This window comes from Nerophis lumbriciformis, linkage group LG17, assembly GCF_033978685.3.
Source record: "Nerophis lumbriciformis linkage group LG17, RoL_Nlum_v2.1, whole genome shotgun sequence".
NCBI classification, from domain to species: Eukaryota; Metazoa; Chordata; class Actinopteri; order Syngnathiformes; family Syngnathidae; genus Nerophis; species Nerophis lumbriciformis.
The window spans coordinates 7,136,713-7,148,016 of record NC_084564.2 but is presented as its reverse complement, the minus strand read 5'-3'; the positions used below and the strand labels follow the sequence as shown (position 1 = coordinate 7,148,016).

Below are 11,304 nucleotides of genomic sequence, written 5' to 3'. Positions count from 1 at the left end.
CTAGAAATTCCAGGAATTCCATGATACCATTTCTCCATTAAAAATGTTACTACTTCAACATTTCTCCACCAATTTGAAGAATTCCAACACCAACCATTCAGAACATTCAAGTTGTTTTTACCATTTTCCAAAAAATTCCCGCTTTTCCCAAAATTCCCAAATTTCAATGAAATTCCCATTGAAAAGAATGGGAGATTTTTGAAAGTTCCACAGCTCCCACATTTTCTATCCAATTCAAATTCCAAAGTGAAAATATTCAGCCTGTTCAGGAATTGTGTGCTCCCTTTCAACAACGATAAAAAAAATTCCTAGATTTCCTAAAATTCCCAGTTTTTAGGGACAATTTCCCCATTCAAAATTAATTATCCCTTTTTTCAAACTTCCACAATTTTTAACCGATTCAAACCATTCCACCTTCAACACATTCAACTGATCCTGGTTATTCAAACAACATTTTTTCCACGAACAACAAATTTCCAGTAATTCCCGTTTTTTTCCTAACCTTATTTCCAAAATTTTTAATGTGCGAAGACTCCTTTCACATTTTTCAACCCATTTCAACCGTTCCACCGTCAAAACATTCCTCTTAATCAGGACAAAAAAACAAGATGATTTAAGAACTTGAAAAATTCCCAGTTTTCCTGAAATTCCGTAATACCATTTTTCAATTAAAAAACTGTTACTACTTCAACATTTCTTGACTGATTTTAAATGATTTTAACACCAACCAATTCAGCTCATTCAGGACATTCATGCTCTTAATTATTTATTTTTTTAAATCCCGTTTTTCCCCAAATTCCAAAATTTCCAGGAAGTTCCCATTGAACTGAATGGGACATTTTTCCAAGTTGCACAATTCCCACATTTCTCAACCTATGCAAACCATTCCACCTTCAACATATTCCGCCCATCCTGGACATTCAAACTATAATTTTCCAAGTTAAAAAAAATTCCAAGAATCCCCAGAAATCCCGTTTTTTCCAAACCCTTTTTTTGTTGACTACTACTTCCACATTTTTCAGCCCTCTGTCAACTCATTCCTCTTAATCAGGACAAAAAACTAAAAAAAAATTCCCGTTTTTTTTAAATTCCAGGAATTCCATGATACCAGTTCTCAATTAAAAATGTTACTACTTCAACATTTCTCCACTGATTTGAAAAATTCCAACACCAACCATTCAGAACATTCAAGTCGTTTTTACTATTTTCCCAAAAATTCCCGCTTTTCCCAAAATCCCCAAATTTCATTGAAATTCCCATTGAAAAGAATGGGAGATTTTTCAAAGTTCCACAGCTCCCACATTTTTTTTATCCAATTCAATTCAAATTCCAAAGTCAAAATATTCAGCCTGTTCAGGAATTGTGTGCTCCCTTTCAACAACGATTAAAAAAAATCCTAGATTTCCTAGAATTCCCAGTTTTTAGGGACAATTTCCCCATTCAAAATGAATCATCCCTTTTTCAAACTTCCACAATTTTTCAACCGATTGAAACCATTCCACCTTCAACACATTCAATTCATCCTGGAAATTCAAACAAACATTTTTCCACGTACAACAAATTTCCAGGAATTCACGTTTTTTTCCTAACCTTACCTCCAACATTTTTAATGTGCGATGACTCCTTTCACATTTTTCAACCCTTTTCAACCGTTCCACTGTCAAAACATTCCTCTTAATCAGGACAAAAAAACCAAGATGATTTAAGAACTTGAAAAATTCCCAGTTTTCCCGAAATTCCGTAATACCATTTTTCAATTAAAAAACTGTTACTACTTCAACATTTCTTGACCGATTTTAAATGATTTTAACACCAACCAATTCAGCTAATTCAGGACATTCATGCTCTTAATAATTTTTTTTTTTTAAATCCCGTTTTTCCCCAAATTCCAAAATTTCCAGGAAGTTCCCATTGAACTGAATGGGACATTTTTCCAAGTTGCACAATTCCCACATTTCTCAACCTATGCAAACCATTCCACCTTCAACATATTCCGCCCATCCTGGACATTCAAACTATAATTTTTCCAAGTTAAAAAAAATTCCAAGAATCCCCAGAAATCCCATTTTTTCCAAACCCTTTTTTTTGTTGACTACTACTTCCACATTTTTCAGCCCTCTGTCAACTCATTCCTCTTAATCAGGACAAAAAACAAAAAAAAAATTCCCGTTTTTTTTAAATTCCAGGAATTCCATGATACCATTTCTCAATTAAAAATGTTACTACTTCAACATTTCTCCACCGATTTGAAAAATTCCAACACCAATCATTCAGAACATTCAAGTCGTTTTTACCATTTTCCCCAAAATTCCCGCTTTTCCCAAAATTCCCAAAATTTAAATGAAATTCCCATTGAAAAGAATGGGAGATTTTTCAAAGTTCCACAGCTCCCACATTTTTTTTATCCAATTCAATTCAAATTCCAAAGTCAAAATATTCAGCCTGTTCAGGAATTGTGTGCTCTCTTTCAACAACGATTAAAAAAAATCCTAGATTTCCTAGAATTCCCAGTTTTTAGGGACAATTTCCCCATTCAAAATGAATCATCCCTTTTTCAAACTTCCACAATTCCCACAATTTTTCAACCGATTCAAACCATTCCACCTTCAACACATTCAATTCATCGAAACATTTTTCCACATACAACAAATTTCCAGGAATTCACGTTTTTTTCCTAACCTTACTTCCAACATTTTTAATGTGCGATGACTCCTTAAACATTTTTCAACCCTTTTCAACCGTTCCACCATCAAAACATTCCTCTTAATCAGGACAAAAAAACCAAGATGATTTAAGAACTTGAAAAATTCCCAGTTTTCCCGAAATTCCGTAATTCCATTTTTCAATTAAAAAACTGTTACTACTTCAACATTTCTTGACCGATTTTAAATGATTTTAACACCAACCAATTCAGCTCATACAGGACATTCATGCTCTTAATAATTTTTTTTTTTTTAAATCCCGCTTTTCCCCAAATTCCCAAATTTCCAGGAAGTTCCCATTGAACTGAATGGGACATTTTTCCAAGTTGCACAATTCCCACATTTCTCAACCTATTCCAACATCAACACATTCCACTCATCCTGGACATTCAAACTAACACTTTCCCAAGTTCCAAACCAAATTCCGGTTTTCCTGGAAATCCAAACCCTTCCAACATTCAAACTATTCTTACATTCATACTACATTCTGTCAGCATTTCAGTTCCACTTCAGCATTGGAGCATTCGCACGCAATTCCTTCAGGAATTGCCTCTTCTAGTTTGCTTTGCCTTTCCTGTTTTTGCGCTTGACTTTTCAACTGTGACACCGCCCGTTATCCCGTGAAGAGCGGGAGTTGCTCGTCAAGGATTAGGAAACAAGAGGATTAGAAATTAATGAAAACATCTGGAGGTTTGTCCACTTGCAAATAAATCACTCATCATAGGCGCTAATAGATTAGACAAACAGTGACCCTGTGAATGCTCTCTGTGATTAGTTGACATCAGTTCAAGCTGTGATTTGAATATCCTTCAGTTTCAAGTACTTCTGATGCCAGTTGTACTCTGCGCAACACGGATATCGAAGTTTCTCCTGCAGGGGTCACCGTGTTACCCGGAGAAAGACACAATACTCGACTATCATTCCCGACATAAGGTCCGTGACCTTTGAGTGACACAACATTAATCGTGTAAGCTGTTTAGCGGCCGTATCCTGATTGCACGCCGCCGTCTCCCATCAACTTCATTTGGAGGCGAGTGTTCCGTTGACAGGATTATGGGAAGGAGGGTCGTACCACCGTAATCTCCCAGTGAAGTGAGACACACAGAAGGACGTCCTAGAACCCAGCCAGCTAGCATACGTCCGATTAACGAACAGATGAATTTTTTTTAATGCTTTTTAAATCGTAAATAAACACTAGCAAGAGTCAGCTAACAATTGAGGTAATGAAAGTCGCTCTATTCCGCCTATAAAACGCTCTAAAAACATCCAAAAATCTCCATCATCATTCTATTATATACACACTGTAATTATATATGTAATGTAGTAATTCATAATAACATGTAATATATACATTATGTAAGTATATATGTCATGTAGTTATATTCATAATAACATGTAATATATACATGATGTAAGTATATATATCATGTAGTTATATTCATAATAACATGTAATATATACAGTCGTGGTCAAAAGTTTACATACACTTGTAAAGAACATAATGTCATGGTTGTCTTGAGTTTCCAATTATTTCTAGAACTCTTATTTTTTTGTGATAGAGTGATTGGAGCACATGTTGGTCACAAAAAACATTCATGAAGTTTGGTTCTTTTATGAATTTATTATGGGTCTACTGAAAATGTGAGCAAATCTGCTGGGTTAAAAGTATACATACAGCAACATTTATGATCAATTTTGTTGATGTAGAAAAGTTACAATCAAATAAAATGAGCTTCATGGCCTCTTAACTTCATGTGAGTGATTATGATTGACGACACCTGTTGACTTCTCTGAGCACATTTAAATAGGGCTCATGTGATGCAGTCTTTAGACTCACCTACGAACGCCACAATGGGAAAGTCAAAGAAACTCAGCACAGATCTGAAAAAACGAATCATTGACTTGGACAAGTCAGGAAAGTCACTTGGAGCCATTTCAAAGCAGCTTAAGGTCCCAAGAGCAACTGTGCAGACAATTGTTGGTAAGTATAAAGTGCATGGCACAGTTTTGTCACTGCCACGATCAGGAAGAAAACACAAGCTATCACCTGCTGCTGAGAGAAAATTGGTCAGGATGATCAAGAGTCATCCGAGAACCACCAAAAAGCAGGTCTGCAATGAATTGGAAGCTGCTGGAACACAGGTGTCAGTGTCCACAGTCAAGCGTGTTTTGCATGGCCATGGACTGAGAGGTTATCATGCAAGAAGGAAGCCCTTGCTCCAGAAGCCACACCTTAAGGCTCGTCTAGCAAGTTTGTTGCTGATCACATGGACAAAGATAAGACCTTCTGGAGGAAAGTTCTGTGGTCAGATGAAACAAAAATTTAGCTGTTTGGCCACAATACCCAGCAATATGTTTGGAGGAGAAAAGGTGAGGTCTTTAATCCCAGGAACACCAAGCCTACCGTCAAACATGGTAGTGGTAGTATTATGTTCTGGGCCTGTTTTGTTGCCAATGGAACTGGTGCTTTACAGAGAGTTAATGGGACAATGAAAAAGGAGGATTACATCCAAATTCTTCAGGACAAGCTAAAATCATCAGTCCGGAGGTTGGGTCTTGGGCGCAGTTGGGTGTTCCAACAGGACAATGACCCCAAACACACGTCAAAAGTGGTAAAGGAATGGCTAAATCAGGTTAGAATGAAGGTTTTAGAATGGCCTTCCTAAAGTCCTGACTTAAATGTGTGGACAATGCTGAAGAAACAAGTCCATGTCAGAAAAGCAACACATTTAGCTGAACTGCACCAATTTTGTCAAGAGGAGTGGTCAAAAATTCTACCAGAAGCTTGTGGATGGCTACCAAAAGCGCCTTATTGCAGTGAAACTTGCCAAGGGACATGTAAGCAAATATTAACATTGCTGTATGTATACTTTTGACCCAGCACATTTTCAGTAGACCCATAATAAATTCATAAAAGAACCAAACTTCATGAATGTTTTTTGTGACCAACAAGTATGTGCTCCAATCACTCTATCACAAAATAATAAGAGTTGTAGAAATGTTTGGAAACTCAAGACAGTTATGACATTATGTTCTTTACAGGTGTATGTACACTTTTGACCATGACTGTATGTGATGTGATTGTGAATGATGGGCAAAATTCCCCAAAAAGTGTGGTTCCCCTTTAAGGTTTTTCCTGCAAGACGTTAGATAGGGGCAGTGAAGGAAGAGACACATACAAGGGTTTAAAGGATGTAATCTTCTTACCTAACTTTGTTTTCCTCATTGATGAAGCAATGCTGATGAGCCACTGACATGCTCAAAAATAATAGAAAAAAAATCAACACAAAGTACCTTGATAAATACAACACATTTGGAAAGAGTAATGGTGGGTAGATGTCAAATACATGAGCAGGTAGAAGAGTTTGAATGCCTACAAAATCAGGAATGACACATTTCTTCCCGTAGAACAGAAAGGCCCTGGTCAGGCATCGTGATGCCAAAAGGCTTCAGATCCATGAGCTCTACATCACAACTACTGCAAACACTAAACTCAAAAGTCCTGATCGTAACAATGCAGTCTGACACGCTTTCCTGTAGAATCGCTCAAAGTGGTGTTGCATTGGCGCGTCCCCCAAATGTCGCGCGCTAATACTTGTTGTGCCACTCGCACTGGCCCACGCTGACCTCCTCGATGTCCAGGTTTTTCCGGGACTTGTAGATGAACTCTCCGATCGCCACGAAAACGGAAAGGACGAGTCCGGCCGCCAGCACGATGAAGATGCCTCCAATGTTCTCCACGCCCAGAGCGCTGGCCTCCTTGCTGTCCTCCTCGGGGCAGCCGTTGCCCCGCCACCATTTCTCCTTCATCATGTGCAGCTTGCCTTCCTCCTGGAGCTGCAGGATGGCGATGGTCACTTTGTCTCTGTAAGGGGAACCTGCCCAAGCACCACAAATGCGGGGTAAGAATGGTTCACACCACTAGGTATTATCGCTGTCCCCTACCAATCGGAGTCCCCACGCCGTAGCCCTTTGAGTCTATCAGACCTCCGATCTGCGTGAGGTTGCAGTTCCGTTGGCTGATGTACTCGATGCTCGTGGACTCCATCAGCAGGGCGTAGTCGGTGGTGAGGACCCGCTGGATCCCCTCGCGGTTGTTCTTCACCAAGGCGGTGTTTTTCCTGCTGCTCATGAAGGCCCACATCTTCTCGTAGGTAGAGATCTTGGATTTCTGTTGAAACACAAGCCTTAGCTCATGGTTTACGGACAGATCTGGTCAGTATGTGCAAAACCCAAAAGCAGTGAAGTTGTCACGTTGTGTAAATGGTACCGTATTTTCCGCACTATAAGGCGCACCTAAAAACCACAAATTTTCTCAAAAGCTGACAGTGCGCCTTATAACCCGGTGCGCTTTATATATGGATTAATATTAAGATTCATTTTCATAAAGTTTCGGTCTCGCAACTACGGTAAACAGCCGCCATCTTTTTTCCCCGTAGAAGAGGAAGTGCTTCTTCTTCTACGCAAGCAACCGCCAAGGTAAGCACCCGCCCCCATAGAACAGGAAGCGCTTCTTCTTCTACTGTAAGCAACCACCCGCCCGCGTAGAAGAAGAAGAAGCGCGCGAATATTACGTTTCATTTCCTTTGTGTGTTTACATCTGTAAAGACCACAAAATGGCTCCTACTAAGCGACAGGGATCCGGTTCATGAAAAGACGCAATCTCTCCATTGGCACACGGATTACTATTTCACAGCAACTGCCTAAAGACTTTCAAGAAAAGCTGGTTACTTTCCGTGCATATTGTAAAAACAAGATAGCTGAAAAAAAGATCCGGCCAGAGAACATTATCAACATGGACGAGGTTCCACTGACTTTTGATATTCCTGTGAACCGCACTGTGGATACAACGGGAGCACGTACGGTGAATATTCGCACCACAGGGAATGAGAAGTCATCCTTCACTGTGGTTCTAGCTTGCCATGCTAATGGCCAGAAACTTCCACCCATGGTGATATTCAAAAGGAAGACCTTGCCAAAAGAGACCTTTCCAGCCGGCGTCATCATAAAAGCTAACTCGAAGGGATGGATGGATGAAGAAAAGATGAGCGAGTGGTTAAGGTAAGTTTACGCGAAGAGGCCGGGTGGCTTTTTTCACGCAGCTCCGTCCATGTTGATATACGACTCCATGCGCGCCCACATCACGCTGGTTTTTAATATATTATTAAAGTTTGACTGACCTATCTGACTGTTTTTTTGACATTCCTTTAGCGCAGTTAGATGCGGCTTATAACACGGGGCGGCTTATAGGTGGACAAAGTTTTGAAATATGCCGTTCATTGAAGGCGCGGCTTATAACCCAGGGCGCCTTATGGTGCGGAAAATACGGTAAATAAAAAGAGAATACAATGATTTGCAAATCATTTTCAACCTATATTCAATTGAATAGACTGCAAAGACAAGATATTTAACGTTTGAACGGGTAAACATTGTTATTTTTTTGCAAATATTCGCTCATTTAGAATTTGATGCCTGCAACACGTTTCAAAAAAGCTGGCACAAGACTTGAGAAAGTTGAGGAATGCTCATCAAAGACTTATTTGGAACATCCCACAGGTGAACAGGCTAATTGGGAACAGGTGGGTGCCATGATTGGGTGTAAAATCAACTTCCATGAAATGCTCAGTCATTCACAAACAAGGATGGGGCGAGGGTCACCACTTTGTCAACAAATGCGTGAGCAAATTGTTTAAGAACAACATTTCTCAACCAGCTATTGCAAGGAATTTAGGGATTTCACCATCTACGCTCCGTAATATCATCAAAAGGTTCAGAGAATCTGGAGAAATCACTGCACGTAAGCAGCATGCCCGTGACCTTGGATCCCTCAGGCGGTACTGCATCAAAAACCGACATCAGTGTGTAAAGGATATCACCACATGGGCTCAGGAACACTTCAGAAAACCACTGTCAGTAACTACAGTTGGTCGCTACATATGTCAGTGCAAGTTAAAACTCTACTATGCAAAGCCAAATCCATTTATCAACAACACCCAGAAACGCCGCCGTCTTCGCGGGGCCCGAGCTCATCTAAGATGGACTGATGTAAAGTGGAAAAGTGTTCTGTGGTCTGACGAGTCCACATTGCAAATTGTTTTTGAAAACTGTGGACGTCGTGTCCTTCAAACCAAAGTGGAAAAGAACCATCTGGATGGTTCTAAGCGCAACGTTGAAAAGGCCGCATCTGTGATGGTATGGGGGTGTATTAGTGGCCAAGGCATGGGTAACTTACACATCTGTGAAGGCACCATTAATGCTGAAAGGTACAAAAAGGTTTTGGAGCAACGTTATCATGGACGCCCCTGCTTATTTCAGCAAGACAATGCCAAGCCACGTGTCATAAACAGCGTGGCTTCATAGTAAAAGAGTGTGGGTACTAGACTGGCCTGCCTGTAGTCCAGACCTGTCTCCCATTGTGTGGCGCAATCTGAAGCCTAAAATACCACAACGAAGACCCCGGACTGTTGAACAACTTAAGCTGTACATCAAGCAAGATTGGGAAATAATTCCACGTGAAAAGCTTCAAAACTTGGTCTCTTCAGTTCCCAAATGTTTACTGAGTGTTGTTAAAAGGAAAGGCCATGTAACACAGTGGTAAAAATGCCCCTGTGCCAACTGTTTTGCAATGTGTTGCTGCCATTAAATTATAAGTTAATTATTATTTGCAAAAAGTTTGCAAAGTTTCTCAGTTGGAACATTAAATATCTTGTCTTTGCCGTCTACTCAATTGAATATAAGTTGAAAAGGATTTGAAAATCATTGTATTCTGTTTTTATTTATCATTTACACAACGTGTCAACTTCACTGCTTTTGGGTTTTGTACAATCATCTGCCAAGAATGGAGGTGACATGAAAGGATACAAGGACAAGTTGTTGAATAGAGAGTTTTCCTGGCCTACGACCTCTGCTGGAAATTCGTCAGACAGTTTTTGTAGAATTCCGCTAAGAACTAAGTCAATGGCAGTCAAAAGTGGCAGTATAATGTTAATTGGGCGCGAGCTAGCTCGGGCAATTAAGGTGGAGCAAAACTGCCCCAATTAATTCAAAGGTTTGGGACTGTAGAAACAGTCAAACCAAGTCCACAACTCATGAGCTCCTGGTCCATGGAGTTTTTGTATTGCATATGAATGTATGTGTGGTTCGTAGACCTCTGCCCTATGCCATAACCTTGATTAGGATGCATGGTCCTTTGCAAAACTGGTAAGGCTGTTTAGTACACTTGCCTAGTCGTTTCCCAGGCTCTGACAGTTACCTTAAAGAAAGTCATAGTGGAGCCGTCTCTTACGGCGCCGTACTCTATTTTGGTTTGCTTGGCCAAGTCGTCGGCGGAGTCGATGGGCGAGTCCATCCTCTCCACGGTGAGAAAGGCAGCCAAGTTGGCAGTGTAGGACGATATGATGATCAATGTAAAGAACCACCAGATTCCACCGACAATCCTCGTGGAAAGGGCCTTGGGCATCAACTCAGACCCTGGAAGACACCACAAACGTGAATTGGCGATGGAACAACCGTTCGACGACGCGCATCTCAAAAAGCCAACCTTGCTGCATGAGTGCTCCGACGCCAAACCACACGCTGTTTATGAGTGTGAAATTGTTCTCGACCACGTCTGAGTCCGGATTGCAGGGGTGAGGGTTGTACCACTCATAGGGAGTGAACCTGGAGGACCAAACAGAGGCCATTACAACGGCGGAAGAAGTCGATTGTCGCTTTGACGCAACGTTACCTGGCGATGACAAAGAGCACACAGCTCACACCCAGGCAGGCCAGCAACACGTACATCCAGATGTCAGGAGACAGCGGGTTGAGGAAGGAGAAAACCCCCGGATTGGTGCCGTTGGGTTTGTGGTAGAGGATACTGATCCCCAGAGTCATGAAGGGCTTGGAGAAATCTATCACCTTCTCCCGGACATAGGTGATGGTGAGGGGAGCCACCGCCAGATCGGCCACCTGGCGACCGGGAAAAGCATCCCTGAGAAACCCCTTCCACGAATCACTTGAACACCCTCCGGCGTGACGCCACTTACGTGGTCAATCAGCTCCCGCACCATGCCGTTCCACTCCCCTTTGTCGTTCTGGGCGCCGTATTTGCCGTCTGACACCAGCTTGACCTCGTAGGAGAAGCCCAGGATGTTGGAGAGCTCCTTGAGGAGATCCAAGCAGTAGCCCTCGAAGCGGTCGTTTCCATACAGCGGCTTATCAGACTTCTTGTACATCACGTAAGGGTTTTCCTGCGACGGGGCATAGCAGTCAGTTTCACATTCATCGTTCTAGGTCTAGTTTTTTCTCATGGATTCCAAGTCGTTCAAAGCACTTCATGGTTTATTGAACAACCTCTATGTTAAAGTATCATAAAAAAATACCCATTGGTTTTATTGATATGAATGTGCTTAAAACATACTTATACACACTCTGCAATCTTTTAACCAAGTCTTATTTAAAAATAATATACTTTCTTGGCAGAAGAATACTGCACAGGTTTCTTAAAAGCCATATTATGTTTTGTTGAAGAGTTCAAGTAAGTTTGTCTTTAATCTGTAAAGGTTTGAGATTGTTTTTCATGATACTCCGATGAGTATGGAACGATCACTCTGGTCTCAGA

At 41.0% G+C, this 11,304-nt stretch overlaps 1 protein-coding gene across 2 annotated transcripts in view; it reads right to left on the bottom strand.

Moving 5' to 3' along the window:
• Window positions 1-5,721: 5,721 nt before the first annotated feature.
• The window catches only part of LOC133614407 (glutamate receptor ionotropic, kainate 1), a 72,885-nt gene continuing 67,302 nt past the window's right edge, over window positions 5,722-11,304 (bottom strand). For both annotated transcript variants that reach the window (XM_061972337.1, XM_061972338.2), the window contains 6 exons: window positions 10,730-10,933; window positions 10,429-10,652; window positions 10,243-10,361; window positions 9,955-10,172; window positions 6,648-6,873; window positions 5,722-6,580 (listed from right to left, as the gene is read on the bottom strand). In XM_061972337.1, the coding sequence (XP_061828321.1) occupies window positions 6,291-6,580; window positions 6,648-6,873; window positions 9,955-10,172; window positions 10,243-10,361; window positions 10,429-10,652; window positions 10,730-10,933 (1,281 nt within the window). In that variant the 3' untranslated portion in view covers window positions 5,722-6,290. The remainder of the gene's footprint in view (window positions 6,581-6,647; window positions 6,874-9,954; window positions 10,173-10,242; window positions 10,362-10,428; window positions 10,653-10,729; window positions 10,934-11,304) is intronic.